This window comes from Mchenga conophoros, linkage group LG5 (genome assembly GCF_057382185.1).
Source record: "Mchenga conophoros isolate Kocher_MC1m ecotype Shallow Benthic linkage group LG5, M_conophoros_male_GT1.1, whole genome shotgun sequence".
Taxonomy (NCBI): Eukaryota; Metazoa; Chordata; class Actinopteri; order Cichliformes; family Cichlidae; genus Mchenga; species Mchenga conophoros.
This window is the reverse complement of record NC_140530.1, coordinates 1,304,911-1,327,996: the sequence shown is the minus strand read 5'-3', so window position 1 is coordinate 1,327,996 and position 23,086 is coordinate 1,304,911. Positions and strand designations below refer to the sequence as shown.

The window sequence follows — 23,086 nt, the reverse complement described above, 5'->3', positions numbered from 1 at the left end:
GCTTGATTAAAACAAAGGTCTCAGCTGTGCTGTTAGGGATGCTCTCATATTTGTTTCAAATGTAATAAATCAAAGGATTTCAGGCTTTTCATCCTTTTTATTTGTTTGGTTCTAACAGCAGCTGGATAAAAACATGCAGGTGATGAATATAATTGTGTGATATTATGAGCATTGTGAATAAAGAAAGAGCAGAGATAGTAAAAAGGAAACAGGTGATGGACGTGAGATTTTCAGAACAAAAGCTCCTCAGTGAGACGATCACCTGGACACAAGGTCAGGCAGCTGGGACTCATCTAGAGAGCAAAATGGAAAAGTGATCTGTGCAGAACATCACTGTTGATTGCAGTTATTTACATCAGACTTCTTCTCTGAGATAAGAGCACCGTTTCTGGGAAAGATGACAGTATTTCCAGGCTGGATGCTGTTTGCAGGGAGAACTGAATGAAAGTCTCCTGCACCTCAGCGCTGAGGTCCACACCTGTGAACACAGATGAGCTCAATCTGCTGCAGCACGTAGAGCTTTACTGATCAGCAGGTTCAAAGGATTCAGCAGAGCGTAGAGTCAGAGCTAAACGCCACATCACCATAGAGTTTGTTAACAACAGCTTTCTTTGCCCTTTGTCTCGATGGACTGAATCAGGGATACTCGTCATACTTCACCTCAACCACGTCACTGAGAGACCCCAGCCTGACACAGCAGCAGAGATGATGAAAGCAGAAACAGCAAACAGATGCTTCAGTTGTGTTTCTCTCTGTGTGTGCGCTCACGCCCACTTGTGTGTGTGAACTTTCCACGTACCTCAGCTTGTTTCTCCAACATGAGCCATCAGGGCTGAAAAACATCACTAACACATGAATTCTTTCTCTTTTTGTTATCACCTGTGATCATGTGTCTCATGTTTCTGTCATTCACCAGTTCTTGTATAGTTACGTGTAACTAGACTTCTGTGGGACGTAAATGATTGTTTTGTATGCAGATCTGTACAAAGGATGTAAACACTTGATTACAAAGGAGATCTCAGCTATGTTGTTGTGGATGGACTTCAACGTATTTGTTAAAAAAGAGAATAAAGCAAAGTGTTTTAGCTGTTTGGGAGTTTTTGTTTGATTCCATTCAGTTTTATTTCTATGGAGTCAAATAATAAGAAAGGCTCTAGAACAGCCCTGAGTTTGTCCAGGTGACATTCCTCTGAAGAACAAAGACAAAGAGGAAGAAGGGGACTCGTTTTCAAGTCTTGTTTCTTTCAAAATAAAAGCTGAAATGTTTTGGAAGCATGATAATATTTCAGCCAGGATGCCGTCTCCAAGGAGACCTGCACCTCAGCGCTGAGCTCCACATCACGCCCTGTGAAAGCACAGATATAAATCTGCTGCAGTGAGAAGAACTTTACCCAACACAAGTGTAGAAGTAGACATTTGACTTTACCTACAACCTGTTAACAACAAAGCTTTCATTGCCTCTGCTGTTGATGTCATGTAGGACTAATCATACTTCACATCAGCCATGCACACGTCAGAGGATCTCCAGGCTCTCAGTAATAAAGCCAAGCAGATGATGTGAACATAGCAATAGTAAAACATGCATCATAATCAGCTGTATGTGTCGACTATGTGGCACCTCAGTCTTGTTGGCATGAAGAAAAGTTGTGTAACATGTAGCATAAGGGCTGCAAAGACATCATGTAGACAGCAGTCGTCTGTTAGTCGTAACGTATCTCCTGTTAAAGAGTTAAATGTGCGTTCTCCATCTCTGTCCTCTCACAGCTCGCCGTACACCAACTCCAGCTGTGGTAACCATGGCTGTGCCCATCAACACGCTGAAGCTGAGACGCCACCCGTCACTATGGCGACTCCAATAGGGTTACCTGTCAGCTGTGGACGCATGAAAGGAAAACAGCAGAAACACAGACATGTTTACTGGAACATTTCCTATTGACAGCTTTATGGAAAAGTGGGTTTAAAGACTTTTCTATGTTTTATTTTGTTTATTTATGGATTTATTGTGAAAGGAATTTCAAAGGTTTAATTTGACCTTTCCCCTGTTTTTCATACAGACTGGAGACGAATGGATGGTGCTTTCTTTGTTTGTCTAAAGATAATGAATAAAACTCTACACACATCTTAAACCACCCTCCTTTCTATATATTTTGTTATATAAATGGAAAGTATATAAGACACAAACTGAGCTTATATGATACTAAGGACCCTGGAGGTCAGTCCACCTTTATAATTCAGCACAGCCTGGAGTCTCTTAGTCAAGCTTGTTTGTGTTTTCTGTGAGGAAGTTTTCAGCAGCAGCTCTTTTCTTGGATGTTGGTTCCCTTTGTTTCCATCCTCTGTTAAGATGTTTCAGTAATGTTGAGGTCTGGGGAGGCCAATCCATGGCTGACGTCCTGTGATGCTGCATTAGCAGTTTGTTCATAGTGAAAAATGAAGCCACTGCCAATCAGACATTTGCACAGTGGATCAACTTCTGATGGTACTGTCCTGAATTCCACACCTATAATATGTTTGCACATACTGATGAATATGTGCAGCTGATTTTCAGTCCAGTTCCTGTGTGACAGACGCCAGTCTTTCTGCCTGTGTCCTTCCTTAACAATAGAGCCATCCTTCCACTGAGACTGTTTCTGATGAGGCTTCACTGAGCAGTAGATGGATCCCTCAGCTCATCTAATCGTCCTATTTCTAACACATGACTGTCAGAAACTGTTAATCTGCTGCAGCTCTTTAACTCCTCCACTTCTTTTTTTGTAATCTCTTAGTTTCCTCATCTTTTAAGGTGGCACTGCACACCAGATCCAAAGTCAACATGCTGTTATATGATGGAGTTGAACCTGTAATGGAGTTTGATTTAAACCAATCAGCAATTAAGTGAATGATGATGAGCAAAGATGGTGGAGGTGGTGGATGAAGACCCGGACAGCTGTGGTTGGCTCCTCGTATAGAGCAGAGTGAGGTTGTGTTTGCACATTATTATAAAACCATGTTCACCATATATTTTAGCTGCAGACAATAACATGATTTCTTTGCTGTGGTGATTTTATTCCACTTTGGTAAAATGGGAAACCATCATTTCTTGCTGTAATTCACACATTATTCCAAGAGCCTCAACACAAGCCTTGTAGTCCGACCATATATAGACAAATCAATAGTTGTGTTTGTAACAGCTCATGAACATGAATCGTTCCACATTACTTTGAAATCATTGTAAACTAAACTGGAATAAATGAGTGTTTATATATAGTTTTGTCTCAGCTGTTCATACACAGTGTTTCAGTTCTTATCAGAGTCCCACCGTCTCACTGTGGTGAACCTTTAGCTCTGTTGGAAGCGTGTTGTTAGACCAGGTTTCCCTCATTTAAAAATAATCTCTCATTAGAAATGGACATGATGTCTAAGACATAGAAATGCTTATTATGGGTTCACTTGATGTCACTGAAAAGATGCACATGGGTAACGTGCAGGCCGTCCAGCTCCGAGGTTTATCTCCTCACCTCGAGTCTGCGACACTCTCTCCGTGTCCTCTCAGATAAGGGCGCGCACATTTCTGCACCATCTTCTAAATTACAAAGAGCGACTCACAAAACAGAAGCTCACAAAACACTCATCACAAACCAAAAATGGCTCCACTGAGCGTCAAACTGTCACCAGAATTTACTGATAATCTAAAGACTCACAGAACTCATTGTGTCTCATTGTGTCTTAGTTTGAGACATAAGTGCATGATCATAATACTGTGTAGTTAGATGAGACAGAGCTGATGCTTGCTCTTAATTATCCTCTTCATGTTTCCTGAGCCTCAGCAGTGGAAGCTACCATGGATAGAAAGACTATGACTCATCTTAAATCTCAAATCTTTGTCTCCAAAGAGCTGCTGATGTGTCCGATATGATCCACAAGCTTAAACTAGGATTATTATGGCGTTATTTTTGTGCCACTATTCTGAGCGCACGTAAAAAAAAATTGCAGGTGCAAGTGTTGCATTTTGAGGAGAAATTTATTTTGAGCTTACAAAAGCTGAATTTGAGTGAACAAAATTCATTGCTGCGTGCAAAAAACGTATTTCAGTGTTTGCGCTTATCCATATACACACACAATAGCACCCCCTCTCGCTCAGTTTTTTCATTTGCGCTTGCTCGCAATGTGTTGCTTGCGCTCACAACATTCTCTGCTTCGTACGCTCAACTCTCTGTACACCGTTATAAGTGTGCCACAAAACCAACCAATCACAGACTTGGTTTCAAAAATTCTGATTGGCTCTTACGGTCTCCAATCAGCTCGCTAGCTACTGCTGTCCGGAAACACTGTCCGAAATGTAGCTAAATCCAGCTAAAATCTCTTAACCCCCAATTTGCGGATAATATCTTTAATCATTTTATTTTAAAATATATTATTTTTTAAGACTATTGTTGGTGTAGTAGAATGTAGTTGCATCATACAACCATGCCAACTGACTAATTTTTCCAAATTATACTTGAGTAGCTCTCTTTTATGTCGTCGAATACTGAATAGCAGCACGAAAAGAGCATGTCCCGGCCACATGTAAGTAATATAAAATCATTTTGTTAATTATTATTCGCTTGATAACTGACGTTAGCTAATTTGCAAACTATGCAAACTTGAAAAATGATGTACCTCATGTAGTTTGTTTTATGGGTTGTTTATTTTTGTCTGAGATACATCATTTCATTGTACTTGTCCATGTTCCTTGCTGCTTTTAACAGGACATACTGAGACAGCAAATGATGCATAGACTCCTCTCTAAACTGGAAGCTGCTTTAAACCAACAACCACTAAATCTGGATTATTTGGAGTTCTTGACTCGTCATGAGCTTGTTCTGTTTGAATCTTTCTCTCAGCAAATAGGCGGTCTGTCAGAGATTACAGAGGCTCTACAAAACGTTCATCATCTGGTTCAGTGTGAAATTAACATCAGCTCTGTGGCCATTATTGAACTGGAAACAGAAGTTGGTCTGGGACCTGGCCACCCCAAAATCGTACTAGAGAGAGAAAGACTCAAGAATTTGTTGGACATTCAGCTGCCAGTCAGCTGCATTGCTAAATGTCTTGGTGTTTCAAGAAGAACAATCTACAGGAGGATGCAAGAATTTGACTTGTCTGTGAGAGGAACATACAGCACAATGAATGACCAAGAGCTGGACAACATCATATCGGCTATCAAAAATCAGATGCCAAATGCTGGCTATCGAATGGTTCAAGGACATTTGGTTTCTATGGGTCTCCGTGTTCAGTGGTGGAGAATGATGGCCTCCATGCATCGAGTTGATGCTGTAGGGATCTTCAAACGGATCACAGAACTAGGCTGTGTTGTGCGAAGAAGCTACTCGGTGCGAGGCCCTCTCTCCCTGGTCCACATAGACACAAATCACAAGCTAATAAGGTAAAATACCCACTTATATAGCTCTAACACAAGTTGGGCAGAAAGATGCACGTTATACTTTAAATCTGCTTTAATCAACCTTATCTGATAGGTCTTTCAGTGTATTTATAATATTTTAAAAAGCACTTGATAGAGTAATATTAAGTAAAAGGAATACAGGATGTGTAACAAAACCAGCAATATTGTTAATTGTAAATTTTCTTGAGCAGTTATTTACACTTTGTATATCGATATTTTCCATGATAACAAGCCTATCAACACATAATATGTTAAGTGCTCCAGAAAACTTAAAAAAAATCATGACAAGAGAACTAAAATATTTAGTCTCATTGAACTTATAAACATATAAAAATGTTGGTATTATTTTCAGCACACCTGACAAGTGTCCAGTTTAAGTCAGTGGCAAGTGTGCATACTGAAAAATGTATTTTCAATGTCTTACATGTTCTGCAAATCAAGCCTTAGTGAGATTGTTTTCCCTCTGAAACAGGTACAATGTTGTGATCTTTGGTGGAGTGGATGGCTACTCAAGGAAGGTAAAAGTGTAACTGTTATGTAGAATATTTGGTAGTTTTGAAATGAGAGCTTTATTAGGTTGTTTTTTTATGAACATCAATTATTCAGCAAGCCAACATAGTGGACGATTTGCAATTATTATTTTTTTAAATTTCTAATCAGTTCTTTACCAAAAAAGGTTAAACTAAAAGGCCATTTTCATTTTTTGATAAGTACTACCAATATTGATGTATAGACTACTCAAGCTTTGAATTATGGTTATGAACATAGAACCGTACAATATTCCTTGAACACTTATTATGAAACTGCATTATTAACTGAAAAACTATACATGATCTGAAACCAGATCTTTAATTTTCCATTTGTTTTTACTGCAGGTCCTGTACTTGGATGCAGCAACTAACAACAGGGCAAAAACTGCATTCTCATTTTTCCTGAGATCAGCCCAGCTTCACGGCTTGCCATCAAGGTTTTATGCCCTGATTTAATTTATATGCTAGCAACAAGTATCATTAAAGAAAACTTTAAAAATTCCTTAAAAATGTATTTTTATCATAGGGTTAGGGCAGATCAAGGAGTAGAAAACCTGGACATTGCACATTTCATGTTTGCCACAAGAGGAACAGGGAGAGCGAGTTTCATATCTGGAAAGAGTGTCCACAATCAGAGGTTAGTCTTTTGATGTTTTTTATATTATTATTGACTGCATGGGTAGATTGTTGTAGCAGTTCTGATATTGATTTGAAGCATGAAATACCTGAAATCCAAATTCAAATGTATTTACAGAGTAGAACGACTTTGGCGTGATGTCTGGATTGCAGTCACTAGCAAGTACCATGATATTCTTCACTCACTCGAGGAGGATGGCCTGCTTGACATTTCAGATGTCATTCATCTTTTTGGTGTCCACTACATCTTTGTCCCTCGACTCCGAGCAGATCTTGTCACCTTTGTTGGAGGATGGAATAATCATCCCCTCAGGACAGAAGGTGGTCTCACTCCTGAACAGCTCTGGTGTATGGGACATCTACAAGAGCTGGACGAGGGCGAGAGACTTGAGGTACCAGCTCATAATCTGATTTTTTTTTTTTTTTTAATTTAAATGTTGAATTTCAAAATTTTAGTTAGCAGTTAACTCTGCTCTTCTGAAATTAACAAATTAAAACACTTGCAGCACATCTGGGAGATGCTTCTGGTGATTTTATACATTCTTGCTTATCAATTACCACTAATCTAAATTACAGTAAGAAGAACATGAAAACAAAGGCATTCTTTTTAAATTGTTGTATTTTAATGGAAAAAACGCTTACACAAAATAACATTCCTCCCAAAAGTACCTATTCTGGAATAATGACCATTATATATGTTTGTGGATTTGAAGGAGCTTCGGGATCCAGGCATTGACTGGGAGAGTGCTGTACTGCAAGAAGAATCTAACAGCACAGTTGTGGTTCCTGAAGTTGAATGCCCACTGGATGAGGAAACCCTGGAGGGGCTTCAGAGAACTATTAATCCCTTGGAACATTCTGAGTCACACGGTCGTGACCTGTACATACAATTCTTGCTACAGGTGTCAAACCAACAGTGACACTTAACATGGACGTGAAAGTCAACGTTCTTTTAAGTTCTCAAATACTGGATTTCTTTGCTAAAACATTCAGATTACAAGTAGAAAAGCAAACAAAGCACTTGCTTATTATCTATCAACGTAGGACCCTACACAAAGTTTTGAAGTCTTGTCATTTTCATGAAACGGCTACGAACATCTTAACAGCTAATGTTTACAAACATTTTTACTCATTTAGTTTCCAAATTACAAGACAACAATGTGTTAAACTCTGTGGAATCCACCACCATATTTAACTGCTGCACTCATTATGGTTTTAAACACTGTGTAAGTGTCCAGATGCTGCACTGGAAAAGTCACAGTACAAGTGCATGCACTCACAACTGGGTAACAAATGGAGTGATCTCCCAGCCGCTCCTTACATTCATGGTCAAACTTGCATGTTATTTTGAAATGTCTCTTTTCATCAGGAAGGATGGGAACATGGGACTGGCCGGTCATCCACTGGAGCACATGGTGGACAGCAAGAGACTCTGATTTTTCACCACCTGTGTTTCCATCTGTGATGTTTGAAAATGTTTCTAAAGTCTTTTCTAAATAAAAAGCAATCTGGATTACAATGTTTTAAATTAACAACTAAGAATACTTTCTAGTGCCCTGCATGTTAAAGCAAAAATATTTAACAGATGCATACGGTATATATACAATACTATAGGTATATACAGCTAATACTATATAGTACCTGATACTTCAATCTCCTGCAAGAAATCTTGCAAAAAATTTATGATCTTCCTCTCAGTTCTCTCCCTAGATGTCCCTTTTTCACTGAAATGTGGTTGGCAGCTCATCATAATGAAATCAGCGTCTGGCTGTAAATAAGGAAATAAAGTAGATTATATTATAGATATATTGTTCATTCAAAACTAATAAATAAATACAGGATAACTACAGTACAGATAAGTGGACTGTCTTTGGATCAGACTGAAGCTGCTATGTTAATACTTACTTTGAGGATTTTCCCAGGAACAAACAAACTGTGGCAAGCTTCAGGATTTACAGCCATCAGCTTCACAAGACCATACAGTTCCATGCCCTTTCGGAGCTGCTGTAGCATTGGAATCAGTCTTGTTGTAGAGTGTAAGACAATAGCACTTAAAAATAAAAATAAAAAAACACAAAGAAAAACTAGTTGGGGAGGGGGGGGGGTTAATGATCTCTCTGATTTTTTCTCCCTTACCGGATCATGCTTTCCTTACTATCCATCTTTATCTGGTTTGTGTATCCACAGCTGACAATTTCATCAGCCCACATCATCAGAGACTGTATGTCTGCTGCATCTTCAACCTGGAAATGTATAATGTGAAAGAGGAAATACAGAAGGTTAAAAGTGTTTAAAAACACCATACTCATAATATATCATGTGCCAGAGCTAAACCAGGTGCTCACTTTGCGGATGAGCAGGGAAGATTCCACATCTGCAACATCCTCCTTAGACAGACAGCTGAAATCAACCTCTCCTGAGCAGAGGAAATTGTAGCACCATTCTTTGAAAAAGGCAGGAGATGGGCCTCCTTGGGCGAGGCTGACTGCAATTATTTCACCAACAGTTCTGTGTAGACAAATGATTATAATTCATTTTCAGGTAACATTTACAAAAATATCGGATGCGTATTAAATGTAATACACAAAGCTCGTATGTAACCAACCTGAAGTTTTCATTATCAAGATCGGTCAGAGAATACTTGGGGTTTTTGCCCTTGTTCTCAAGTCCTTCAAAGAATCTGCTTTCAATACCTGAAATCATGTCTTTCATACAAAAAATATCCGCATTTTTAAGTTATCCATTATTTATTGACACTAGGACAAAACAGGTAATAGGCAACTCACCACTCAAAAACTCTTTCCTAAGTGCTCCTGTATCCACGCCTGCCTCTCCTATGAAAACCACCCTAAGAACACTGGTGGGAGATGCAGCTTTTTTTCTCTGCCACTGGAGAATGCCTCTGTCTGGAAGGTCTTCTCTGTCCACACACAACTTAAATTCTGTTGTGGTGTCGACTTGTTGTTCAAGGCAACGCAATACATCTTCCACGCTTAACAAAAACAGGGTAGAAAACATCCTAAGCTCTCAAAGAAAAATAATCATCTTTAGATTAAAAGAGGCTACCACATTAAACGTGATTAGAAATTATTGCAGCATGTTCTGTGCAACAACCTTTAACAATAATTTAAAGTAGTGTGATCATAAAATGTTTTATATGAAATTAAACCCCAGGTATTGTGTAAAAGATCTTACACATAATTTTAACAAATGGTTCTGCATAATAGTGTGTATATGAACTATAATAGAGCAAAAAGTACCTGTCTGTTGTGCATACTGAAGTTTGAGCTGGTGTCCCTGTAGTTTGGTCATTTTCTTCAGGCACCATGCATTGAAAGCTGATGACAAAACAAAGTTAAAAAAAAAAATAAAATAAAAATACATATGTTTGCGTGGACTGTTACTGATTAACATTTTTTCATAAACGGCTGAAAAAAGATTACCTATCCCCACACAGACTCGCATGGACTGTGATCTCATCTTCAGGAAAATCCTTAGTGCATATTGGACAAATAACCTACAATTCCAAAAATGGGTACATGTTAGGCATAGTGGGAAAAAGATCATTACCGATACAAAATTCATTGTAGTTACTATGGTTTTTAGTAATGTGCTAGGTTTACCTTGCATTTGCTTTTCACAATGCATAACTCCGATTCCTGCTGAATCAAAAAACAGTAATTGTGATACTATATTATTTAATCAAAATTGCTCATTTTGATTTCATCAAAATTGTCTCACCTCATCATCAGTCTCATCAGGAGAGAATTTTCCTTTGCACGTATTGATGTGTACTGCAAGCATCTGCAGAGGCATAACTTCATTACACTGGTAACATATCTTCTTTGGCATCTTTGAAAAGTGCTGTGAGTCGGGAGGTAGAGGAGATGTGTCTAATGTTTCCTGAAGAGGTACTATGTAAAAAGTGGATTTGCCACCTCCTGACACAGCTTTCAGTGTTTTGACAGAATATCCTTCTGTTTCAGGTGGAATTACAGTGAGCTTTCGTCGACCACTGCCACCTTTATTGACAGAAAAATAGCATAAACAATCAAGCAGCAAAAGTATCAACTACATAATCATAATGCAGTATGAGCACGCAAGAATGCCAAAAAAATACATAAAAACTGAATTAACAACAAACCTGTTGCCTTATGTAAGAGCCATCCTCCACAAAGATATTCCATTTTTGGAAAGGTTTCTTCCAGAAGTCTAGAAATCTTAGTTAAAAACACCGTTAAGCAGAATGGAACACTAAATGGACTGTGGCATATGATTCAGGCTAAATGCGTCTGCCAATGACTGATTTTAATACTGACTACACAAACTTACCTCTGCATGGTCACCATCTTCTGGAAGAGACACTGTTTGTCTCCCCATGCCAGCTTGTAGGAGTTCAAGCTCCTCAGCTGGCAAAGGTGTGTAGGATGTGTTTTTTGACAGCAAATAAAAACTGAGGCCTGTGGTCTTACTGCCTGCCTTAACAAGCTGCTTAGTAGATGTTAAACATCTCTTTTTACCACGGCTCAAGTGTGATTTGAAATATCCTGGAAATGATCTGTGGGATGAAAATGCATGAGTTTAAAAAATGCAGTGTTGCATAACATAAGGGTTATTGTTTAATAAAGTTATTAAATATGACATCAGTCCTTAATAGCACATTTTAATTTAAAAATCAATGTTGATAAATCCACAAACCAAATAACTTTAACAGAAAAGATTGCAAAAAGTTAAAATAAAAAAAACACACAAAAAAAGCAAAAACCTTGTCATCTCTTGCTGGATAGTCAGATTTCTAGGCTCCGGCTGCCCACTCTCTGTTGGCCTCCCTGAAGGATTTGTGGATATGTTGTTAAGCAGCAAAGACACCAGATTTCTTACTGCTGACTCAACTGCACCATTACCCTAAAAAACATGATTAGGATACACTGCCTCAGTAAGACAACTACGCTGGTAATTACCCATAAGGCTAGCTTAAACTCTACAGCTGCATCTGTAACTACAATTTCACAGCATATTAAACAGAAAGGACAGCAAATTACTAAATTCACACAAAAAAAATTAAACTCACCTGATACTGTGGTGTAGTATTATTGGAGCCATTGTTTGATTCTGCCATCTCTTCTTTAGCTGCAGAGTAAATCAAAAATCCCTCTATCTGCAAGAAGCGAGGCTGAGTGGACAGTGTTTCCAGACAGCAGTAGCTAGCGAGCTGATTGGAGACCGTAAGAGCCAATCAGAATTTTTGAAACCAAGTCTGTGATTGGTTGGTTTTGTGGCACACTTATAACGGTGTACAGAGAGTTGAGCGTACGAAGCAGAGAATGTTGTGAGCGCAAGCAACACATTGCGAGCAAGCGCAAATGAAAAAACTGAGCGAGAGGGGGTGCTATTGTGTGTGTATATGGATAAGCGCAAACACTGAAATACGTTTTTTGCACGCAGCAATGAATTTTGTTCACTCAAATTCAGCTTTTGTAAGCTCAAAATAAATTTCTCCTCAAAATGCAACACTTGCACCTGCAATTTTTTTTTACGTGCGCTCAGAATAGTGGCACAAAAATAACGCCATAGATTATAAGTGTGTGCAGTGATGTGTGTGAAACCTCTGAGGACTCACACGTGTGTGCTTCAGCCCACACACACATATGAAGCACTGCGACCTCACACAGAAGTGTTTTACACATCCAGCCTGAATCCTGATCATTTCTACAGTTTATTAAGTTCAGCTTCACCTGAACATCAGTGATGAAGCTGCTCTGACTCCATCACAGCTCACAGCTGTTGGAATGAGTCAAACAATGAAGAAGGTTCAGAAACAGCTGATGATTTTACAGAAACATGATGCAAACATGAAAATGGACACATGATTTTTTATTAACAGACACCGTTTATGTTTCACTGTGCATGACGTCATCAACACTGACACCAGGGGGCGCTCATCAGCAGCCTGAGGAAGTGTGATAATGGGGGGAGACGCAGTGTTGTGTGTACTGCAGTCGGACAGAAGGAAAAACTTCCTCCTGAAAACATTTTCATCCTTCCCAAAAGTGTTTGAGTCAAATGTTACAAATATATAAATACAATAAAACACAGGGTCTTACATAAAATTAGTGATGCAGTTGTGCACTGAGCACCTTTCCAATGTTCCTTCCTCAGATGAGTCCAGCTGCTGAACACATTAACATCTGTATGTAAATGTAGCCGAGAACCAACCTGAGCACTGCTGGGAAAATACAAAGGCAACCATCAAAGTGCTGTATTATCTTATTTATTCTGAATGTTGACTTAGATCCACACCACGATTTATGAAACTATAGAACTAAAATAACAACAATCGTCTGCTTCTTTAAAATTTCTTTCATTACATCAAACCAGTGAAAACTGAAAAAAACAAAGAGCTGTTAGCATGTTCAGACCAACTTTGAGACAGAGACTGTAAAGTTCTGCACTTTAAATCCTGCCTGTGTTCCTGCAAATGATTCACACTGAAAGTATCTTAGTTTAGTATTGAGTGAGCCACAAAGCAGCCTGATAGCTTTAAAACAGGAAAAGTAAATGAAATTGACAGTTTCAGTGTAGCTGGATCTATTATTGGGGGGTCATGGCCCCCGTAACCCCGCCTGGTCCTGAGGTCAAATCCACCATCTTTGTTTCAGAGCTTCATGTTCTCCCGTGTTTGTGTGCGTCCTCTCCGGTACTCCGGCTTCCTCCCACAGTCCAAACACATGCAGTTAGTGGGGTCAGGTTAGCTGTGAGTGGTTGTGTCTCTGTGTTATTCCACCTTAATCAATGACTTCCTGTTAGCATGAAGTGCTTCTGTAGGACTGATGTCATTTTCATGGTTGGATCATTTAAATGAAGCTGGACTCAGATGCAGTAAATAAGCTGATTGATCATTAATGAATAAAGCTGGTCAAACACATCACGTGGACACATGTGATTGTGTGTTGTAGTATTGATCCCAATGCTGGTATCAGTCCTGGATCAATAACACTGGATGGATGCGTTCAGCATGGAGCCCTGAGCTGTGTTACAGACAAACATGGAAACTGACAGGTCTGTGTCATTCACAGTCTGTAACACTTCTAAACAACAGAGGCTGACCCAAGTGCCTCAGAGCCAGGCACGCTCACATCACAGCTCTCTAAATAAGCCAGTTTCAAAATAAGAGCTGAAAGCTGTGTTTGCTTGTGTTAGCTTATTATTGTGGAGACTAACATTCAGTGATCGTGTGTTCAGACTCATAATGATTACTCTCAGAAATCCTGATCTTTGTATTTACTGTGTGTTGGATCAATAACTGAGATTCATGGTATCACACAGCTGTGCTGCTGCTGATGTCAGCACATCTGGAACAATACGAGGTATCTGCTAGCAGACTGAGCAGGACGTGAGACCTGTGGACTGTTTAAAGCTGTCCCTCCACAGCTCACTCAGACCTGATCCACACCTCGGTGATATTCTCTGACTTCCTCATAGAGACAGAAACCATTCAGATCTGGGACCATCAGCTGACTGATGATGTCACACAGACTGTGTTTTTCAGGAACAGTGATTCTGATGTGAGCCTGCTAGCTGACAGCAGACCTGATGAAAGCACATGTTCACATCTGTGAGGACAGACTGGACTCTTTGACTGCACCTTGGTTCTCCTCAGAGGTCTGTACAGGAGCATGTCCACCCCCACTGAAGATCTCAGTCACTGTGAAACATAGAAAGCTGCTTGTGTGGCCTCTGCCTCACATGTAGATACAGCTACAGGTTTCTCTGTCAGTCAGACTGAAACAGTGTCCTGATGCTGCATCATTCAGCTCTGTGCCCCAGTCAGCATCACTGGGAGCTACCAGTGTTTCTGCCCTTTTCCTGTAACACTACACTCAGCACAGGCTCAGCTGGTATCCAGTGTTGGACTTTGGCTTCAGCTGCTGTGATAGATCCTCTAACATAGATCAGCTCTGCTACATGTTGTTAGATAAGTGCAGCTGCTGTCATGTCCTGATGTTTCTCTGGCTCAGCAGCTTCTCCATCAGAGGTTCACATGGAGCTGATCCAGTATCTCCAGTAACTGTGTTCTGTGCCTCACTGGTTCATCCTTCTGTCTGTGTGACGTCAGTCAGATGTTGAAGTTAAACTCTGTAATCTTCACTGTGTCACAGAGTTCAGTGAGTCCCGTTATTCACAGTATCAATCAGATCATCAGAGAACAGCTGATCAGCAATCAGTGGTGCCAACAGCGCCTCCTGTGGTGAGAGGATGCAATAATGCAATGTAGCATTTTTCCACTCAACACTTGCAGTCATGGAAACTGTCTGTTGGATCTGTGTGACGTTGCTTTCTTGGTTAGAGTTCCTCACAAACGTCCAGATGATTCTTCTAATGAGGCGTCGACCATGTTTGCAGCTCTTTGGAAGAAAACGTCGCCCTTTGCCATCCTTACTTTTCTTTGACTTCTTCAAATGCAGCTGAACTCCAGCTGGTATTTTCTTGGACTTTGCAGCTGTTTCTGGTCATCAGTTCATTCCTGCAAACCTCTGAAGCTGAACAACAATGATGCTGCATTGCTGGCTGATCCCAAAAGGTTGATTCTGTTCATCTGGACGTTTTCAGAAACGTTTGCTCACTGATCAGGTGACTTCTTCAGTCTCAGCTGACTGCAGCTTTACAAGCTTACAAACAGCACATTTGCACAATGACTGAAAGCAGCAGCACCTGATATATATGATACTAATATAATACATATACATATATAATCCATACTAATGATGAAGGAACTGAGCTCACAGTCCATTGTTCATTCAGTGAACTACTCAGTTTATTTTGGGCCTCAGAAATGCTCACTCTGTTTGTACATCACTGTCAGCAATAGACTCATTCTGCTGTGTGGACAGGAACACATGTGACATCACTTCCTGTTTGTTTGTGACTGAAGAAGTTTACAAGGAATCATTTAGAAGAGTTTCAAACATCAACTGATTGAATCCATGAATCTGAAAACGTGTTTGTGAGTGAAAGAGACAGACATGTACAGACTGAACTATCTGTTCAACAGTCAGAGTGTTTCTGTAACAGGAGACACTCTTTACACTCCACTCAGCACAGGGACACTGAGCAACCACGAGACCAGAACCAAAACCCAGGATAAAGAGTTTGAGTGAATGTGGTGTTGAAGGTGTGGAGGTGGATCAGAGTGTCAGAGGAGACTCTGTAGAAGGACAGAGTGCCAGCAGGACAGTCCACATACACTGCTGCTCTGTTAGAGACAGAGGAGGAGGAGGAGGAGGAGGAGGAGGAGGAGATGGATGTGTAGCTGTTATTGTGCCTGACACAACGAGGACCATCATCAGTGCACCACAGACTCCAGGACTGATCATTTCCTCCAAACACACAGTCATCACTGTTTCCTTTCCTTCTGATGCTTCTGTAACTCACTGATATAGAAACGCTTCCTCTCCACTCGACCTCCCAGTAACAGCGACCAGTCAGACCATTTCTACACAGCAGCTGATGATAAACATCAAATCTGTCTGGATGATCAGGATATGACTGAACCTCCTCCACATCTGTCACCTTCCTGTTGTTGTCAGACAGTTGGAGGTTTGTGTGCACTGTGTTTGTGTCGATTGTGAGTTGACAGGAATCTGATGGAGAGAACAAACACAATCCAGCTGCAGTTATTGATCCATCATCTGTTCATTGATTGACACTTTGATGATGACTCCTGACATGATGAAGATGGTTGAATGTGTGCTGCTTTGTTTTCATGAATCCCATTAAAAACACACTTACACTTCCTCAGACCTGGTCTCAACCATCGGACTCCAGCAGGCTCCACCCTGAAAGGAGGAGGGGGGTCAGAGCAGCACAGTCAGCATGCACACATGGACATTACATGGCTCTCACACACACACTGTTACACACTGAGCTCAAAGCTCGGCTCCACTGTTTTATTCAAAGAAATCTACATTTATTTATCAGCACATTTAAAAACAGCTTGAGCCAAAGTGCTGCACAGAGTAGAGAGAAAATAGGAAACATACACAGTAATGACTATAAAGACTGGTCAGGATTGAAAGCTACAGAGTACAAATGTGTTTCCAACCGGCTTTTAAAAATGTCCAGTGTTGGTGACGACCTGATGTGAAGGGCGACTGTTCCAGAGTTTGGCTGCAGCCATCGATAAAGCTCACCTCTGTTTTTACGTCTAGTTCTGGTCAGAAGCTGCTTATCTGCAGACCTGAGGGCTCCACTTGGATTCTTTTGTTAAAGAGAGATAAGATGGAGCCAATCCATTCACAGATTTAAAGACAACCAGATCTGGAAGTGGATTCTACCACGTACTGGTAACCAGTGGAAAAAGCTGGTGATGGGTCGTCTAGCACAGACCCACCGCTGGAACCAGACAATTGATGAGGGAGAGAACTGTGACAGCGCCGTTCCTTCACTTGACCTCAGTCGCTCTCGTCTGCTCCCTCGTAACACTGCTCTTTATTGAGCTTACATGAATATGCACAAGTTCATTATGACGTCTTACACAGGTATGAACAAAGAGTACCAGTCTGTGCATAGTGTGTGTGTGTGTGTGTGTGTGTGTGTGTGTGTGTCTGTGTGTCTGTGTCTGTGTGTGTGTGTGTGTGTGTGTGTGTGTGTGTGTGTGTGTGTGTGTGTGTGTCTGTGTCTGTGTGTGTGTGTCTGTGTCTGTGTGTGTGTGTCTGTGTGTGTGTGTGTGTCTGTGTGTGTGTGTGTGTGTCTGTGTGTGTGTCTGTGTGTGTGTGTGTGTGTTCCAGATGTGACCCTGTGACCCCAAAGCTGGTACTAAGAGTCCAGCGGTCCCCTTAACAAAGGGCTCTTATACTTAACCAGACACAGAGTAGGTGTCCTCCTACACCAGGGGTCTCAAACTCGCGGCCGGTGGGCCAATTGCGGCCCGCAGGACGATAGTTTTTGGCCCCACCTTAATATGAAAATGTAATGTTAGTTTGATAATGTATGACAGTTTACACTCACATAGACACGTGGGAACGTGCACATGTAGGCATTCACGTGCTCGTGCACATAGACACAGACAGAGTTTGCAGCACACCGTAGGGGGTTTTATGATGGGGTCACTTCTATAAAGCTGGCTGTAACTAACAAAGGGGTGAAGATTTTTGCAGAGGGACACCGGCCTCATCTTCCCTTCTAGAAGTGCATGCTTAAATGAAGATGAATAAAGATGAATAAAGATTTTGTAAAAATGACTACTGAGTCCGGTGCCATCTCTGGATGCTCGAGGAATAAAAAGAACCGGGGTAAAACTGATTTCGTAACAACTGCTACCGGCTTTTTATCTGCCGATCGCCGTGCTACGGTTGCAAGAAAAAGAAGCAGAAATGACGTTCTCTACGCGTTGAGACGTTCCCCGTCCGTCGGCTAAACGCTTGATTGAAACTTCAATGCGACAGTGACACCAAGTAGAATTATAAATGTCACATAGCCCCAAACATGTCTTTTTCAAAGCCTGCGGTGAAGAGAAAGGTTGGTGATGAGCACCGACAATTTCAGGAAAAGTGGGAAATGCAATATTTCTTTGTTGAGCACAGGGGCACCCCGACCTGTCTTATTTGCACAGAGAAAGTTGCGCTGCACAAGGAATACAATTTGAAACGTCATTACACAACTAGACATGCTGAGCTGGATGCAAAATACCAGGGAGACGAGAGAGCGAACCGGGTTGCCAGTCTTAAAACAGATCTACTGAGGCAGCAAGATTTCTCCAAGAAAGCAACCAAAGAGAATAATGCAGCAGTCGGAGCCACGTGGTTAGTGAGATGATTGCTAAAGCAGGGAAGCCATTCACAGAAGGTGCATTTGTCTAAAAGTGCATATTGCAGGCTGCAAATATAGTCTGTCCGGGAAAGAAAGGTCAGTTTAGCAACATCAGCCTTTCTGCCAACACCGCAGCAGATCGCATTTCTGACCTGTCAAGTGACATTTATGACCAACTGTGTGAGAAAGCCAAATGTTTCAGTGTATACTCAGTCGCTCTTGATGAGACCACAGACATCACCGACACTGCCCAGCTCCCAATGTATGTCCGTGGTGTTGATGACAGTTTTGAAGTGATGGAGGAGCTGCTCACAGTAATTCCAATGCATGGCCAGACCACCGCTCAGCAGATATTTACAAGCTGTGTGATGCCATTGAGAATGTTGGTTTGCCATGGAAGAGGTTTGTTGGAATAACAACAGATGGAGCGCCATCAATGACAGGGAGGAAACATGGACTGGTGGCACAAAACAAACTGGAAGAGGAAGGCGTGGAGGAGGCCATTGCTCTGCACTGCATCATCCATCAGCAGGTCCTTTGCAGCAAATGCCTGAAGTTTGACAATGTGATGTCTATTGTTGTGAAATGCATCAACCAAATCAGATCCAGGGGCTTAAAGCACCGAAGGTTCTGTGCTTTTCTAGAGGAAATGGAGTCAGAATATGGGGATGTGCTCGACTTCACTGAGGTACGTTGGCTCAGCAGGGGAAATGTATTAAAGAGACTTTTTGAGTTGAGAGCAGAAGTGAAGCCTTCATGGAGAAGGATGGAGTTAGTGTTCCTGTGCTAACTGATCCCAAATGGCTCATGGACTCAGCTTTTCTTGTTGATATGACACATGAGCTTAATGTACTGAACAAGACGTTACAAGGCCAGGGGCAACTTGTCAGTGCTGCCTATGACAACGTGAGAGCATTCTCCACAAAACTGGCGCTCTGGAAAGCTCAGCTCTCTCAGACAAACCTTTGCCATTTCCCAGCATGCAAGGCACTCGTGGATGCAGGCACACCATTCAGTGCTGACGAGTATGTTGATGTCATTTTGAGGCTACAGGAGGAATTTGATCCCAGATTTGCTGACTTCAAGACACACAGAGCCACCTTTCACATTTTTGCGGACCCCTTCTCCTTTGATGTGCAAGATGCCCCTTCTGTGCTTCAAATGGAGCTCATTGAGCTGCAGTGCAACTCTGAACTCAAAGCAAAGTTCAGGGAGGTGAGTGGAAAAGCAGACAAGCTTGGACAATTTTTGAGAGACTTGAGCCCTAGTTTCCCTCGGCTTTCCCGAATGTTCAAACGGACCATGTGCCTTTTTGGTAGCACATACTTGTGTGAAAAGCTCTTCTCCACTTTGAACTTCAATAAGTCCAAGTACAGGTCCAGACTTACGGATGATCAGCTTCAAGACATACTGAGGGTCGCAACTGCTTCCTCCCTCAGGCCAAATCTGGCTCGGCTATGTGAGAGGAAACGCTGCCAGGTCTCTAGCAGCAAGGAGTAGGCAAGAGAAGCCATGTTCAGAAGAACAGTTCATTTTCTACAGTGTTCCATTCATGTTCAGAAGAAGGTTATAGAACTGTTAATACAGACATTTCAATCTAAACACAGCAGATATAGAAGACTGAAAGATACACACAAGTTCACTGACTAAAAACATCTTATTATTATTTTATTTATGTATTACAGATTGATTTTTTTTCTTATTAATTCTTAATTTGTTTATTCATTTTTCATATTTTGTGTTAAAAAATAAAAATAAAGAGATTTGAGAAGATTGGAATTTTTTAACCATGCCTTTCCTGTGGAAAACCTAATGCGGCCCAGCCTCACCCAGACTCTGCCTGCAGCGGCCCCCAGCTAAATTGAGTTTGAGACCTCTGTCCTACACCATAAATCAGTAAGAGAGGGTACGACCTCTCTCATGGCCCCAAGTGGTGTGTGCATGCCAGAGCACTCTGGAAGGCACACAGAGTCTTTACAGACTACTCAGGATCAAACCTCTATCATTATGCAATCGATTATACAACTCTAAGCATATATGAGTAAATATTTCTAAGCATAAATGACAATCAACAATATAAACCTGGTTTTAATAACAGAATTCATTTGTTTCTCAAACGAGAAAGAGCTATCGAGAAACACTCCTAAATCTTTAGTTCTGAACTTTTCCAGTGGGCCAAGGTCAACATTATCTGCTAATGCTAAATAGGCTGCCGTTATTAACTAATGCTAATTTGACATGAATTAGCATTATGCACTAATGCTAACACTTACTTTTTTTAACAATGTGAGTAGCTAATGCTAACACTATTTCCCTTAACTTTATAACAATGTGAACGGCTAATGCTAACACTCTTTTTCCTAGCATTACAACATCTGAGCTGCTAATGCTAAGTAGGCTGCCATTAGCACCTACGTCTAATTTAAGGCAAATACGCATTAGACCCTAATGCTCATATCGTTTTCCTTTGCTTTATAACAATGTGAGCAGCTACTGCTAAATAGCATTAGCTAATAACAGCAGTCTAATTTAATGCAAGTTAGCCTCATTTGCATTACAACGATGTGAGGAGTTAACGCTAAGTATGCTGTCATTAGTGGCTAATTCTAATTAGGGGTGAATAAATATTACCAGCTAATGCTAATATCGTATTCTCTTCCCTTTTAACAATGTGAGCAGCTAGTGCTAGGTAGGCTGATGCTAGCAGCTAATGCTAAAGCTAATTTAATGTGAATTAGCATCACATTAGTGAGGAGTTAATGCTAAGTAGACTGCCATTAGCAGGTAATGCTAATTTTAGGTGAATAGGAATTGGCAGATAATGCTAATACCATATTTTCTTGCTTTATAACAATGTGACCAGCTAATGCTATGTAGGTTGCCGTTATTAGCTAATACTAATTTGAGGTGAATTAGCATTATCCCCTTATGCTAACAATGTTTTTTCTTACTTTTTAACAATAGCTAATGTGAACACTTTTTTTTTTATTGAATTCTAATTTTTCCCTTGCGATGTGAAGAGTTAATGCTAAATAGGATGCCATTAGTGGCTAATTCTAATTTTAGATGAGAAAGCATTAGAAGCTAATGCTAATACCATATTTTCTTGCTTTATATCAATATTAGTAGGTAATGCTAAGTACGTAGCCATTATTAGCTAATGCTAATTTAGGTGAATTAGCATTATCCACTAATGCTAACACTGTTTTTGCCAACTCTTTTCCCTTGCATTATAACAATATGAGCAGGTAATGCTAAGAAGGCTGCCATTATTAGGTAATGCTAATTATTATGTGTGTTAGCATTATCCGCTGCTGCTAGCAATGTTTTATCTTACCTTTTAACAATATCAGCAGCTAATGCTAACACTACTTTAATTTCAGTTAAACCTACTTAGCATTAATTAACTTCATTTAGCATTAAGAAGTTTTTGCTATAGGCTACCATTAGTGGCTAATGCTAATTTTAGGTGAATAATGTGAGCAGCTACTGCTAAGAACGCTGGTTATTAGGTAATGCTAATTTGATGCGAGTTAGCATTACCCGATAATGCTAACACTTTTCCCTTCCCTTTTAATAATGTGAGCAACTAGTGCTAAGTAGGCTGATGTTAGCAGCTAATGCTAATTTGATGTGAATTAGCATTGTATTAGTGAGGAGGTAATGTTAAGTAGATTGCCATTAGTCGCTAATGCTAATTTTAGGTAAATAGAAATTGGCCGCTAATGCTAATACCATATTTTCTTGCCTTATAACAATGTGACCAGCTAATGCTAAGCAGGTGCCATTATTAGCTAATACTAATTTGAGATGAATTAGCATTATCCGCTTATGCTAACAATGTTTTTTCTTACTTTTTAACAATACGCCATTAGTGGCTAATTCTAATTTTAGATGAAAAAGGATTAACAGCTAATGCTCATACTGTTTGCTTTGTAAGAATGACAGCAGCTAATGATATGAAGTCTACCGTTATTAACTAATGCTAATTTGATGAGAATTAGCATTATCCGATAATGGTAACTCTTTTCCCCTGCATTATAACAATGTCAGGAGTTAATGCTAAGTAGACTGCCATTAGGGGCTAACTCTAATTAGGGGTGAATAATTATTAGCAGCTAATACTAATACCGTTTTCTCTTTTTCCTTATAACAACTTGAGCAGCTAATGCTAATTTGATGCGAATTAGCATTATATTAGTGAGCAGTTAATGCTAAGTAGGCTGCCATTATTAACTAATACTACGTTGACGTGAATTAGCATTATGCGCTACTGCTAATACTGTTTTCTCTTACTTATTAAAAATGATAGTAGCTAATACTAATACTCTTTTCCGTTGGGTAACAACAAAGTGAGGAATTAATGCTAAGTTGGCTGCTTTTAGCGGCTTATTCTAATTAGGGGTGAATAATTATTAGCAGCAAATGCTAATACCGTTTTCTCTTTCCTTATAACAATATGAGCAGTTAATGCTAATTTGATGTAAATTAGCATTATATTAGTGAGGAGTTAATGCTAAGTAGGCTGCCATTAGCAGCTAAAGGTAATTTGAGGTGAATAAGCACTAGTAGCTAATGCCAATACCCTTTTCTCTTGTGTTATAATCAGTGTTGGTCAAGTTACTTGAAAAAAGTAATCAGTAACTAATTACTGATTACTCCCCCAAAAAAGTAATCCCGTTACTTTACT

General features: G+C 40.3%; 3 protein-coding genes across 3 annotated transcripts in view; 1 reads left to right on the top strand and 2 right to left on the bottom strand.

Annotated features, from left to right (window-relative positions):
• Positions 1-4,426: 4,426 nt before the first annotated feature.
• LOC146573547 (uncharacterized) lies at positions 4,427-7,643 on the top strand. Its single transcript, XM_085272775.1, has 7 exons — positions 4,427-4,545; positions 4,728-5,404; positions 5,895-5,940; positions 6,298-6,389; positions 6,479-6,589; positions 6,707-6,980; positions 7,302-7,643. The coding sequence occupies exons 1-7, from the start codon at positions 4,531-4,533 to the stop codon at positions 7,506-7,508; spliced, it is 1,422 nt and encodes a 473-aa protein (XP_085128901.1). The 5' UTR covers positions 4,427-4,530; the 3' UTR covers positions 7,509-7,643.
• Positions 7,644-7,751: 108 nt separating this feature from the next.
• LOC146573546 (uncharacterized) lies at positions 7,752-12,116 on the bottom strand. Its single transcript, XM_085272774.1, has 15 exons — positions 11,660-12,116; positions 11,354-11,493; positions 10,921-11,146; positions 10,733-10,808; positions 10,330-10,610; positions 10,212-10,250; positions 10,032-10,105; positions 9,849-9,926; positions 9,375-9,580; positions 9,194-9,293; positions 8,934-9,096; positions 8,725-8,831; positions 8,494-8,638; positions 8,230-8,356; positions 7,752-8,080 (listed from the first exon to the last, which is right to left on the bottom strand). The coding sequence occupies exons 1-15, from the start codon at positions 11,705-11,707 to the stop codon at positions 7,752-7,754; spliced, it is 2,139 nt and encodes a 712-aa protein (XP_085128900.1). The 5' UTR covers positions 11,708-12,116.
• A 1,325-nt stretch (positions 12,117-13,441) lies between these two features.
• LOC146573545 (stonustoxin subunit beta-like) overlaps positions 13,442-23,086 on the bottom strand; it is an 18,340-nt gene continuing 8,695 nt past the window's right edge. The window contains exons 4-5 of the mRNA XM_085272776.1: positions 16,378-16,424; positions 13,442-16,229 (exon numbers count right to left, since the gene is read on the bottom strand). Coding sequence (XP_085128902.1) covers positions 15,682-16,229; positions 16,378-16,424 — 595 coding nt within the window. The 3' untranslated portion in view covers positions 13,442-15,681. The remainder of the gene's footprint in view (positions 16,230-16,377; positions 16,425-23,086) is intronic.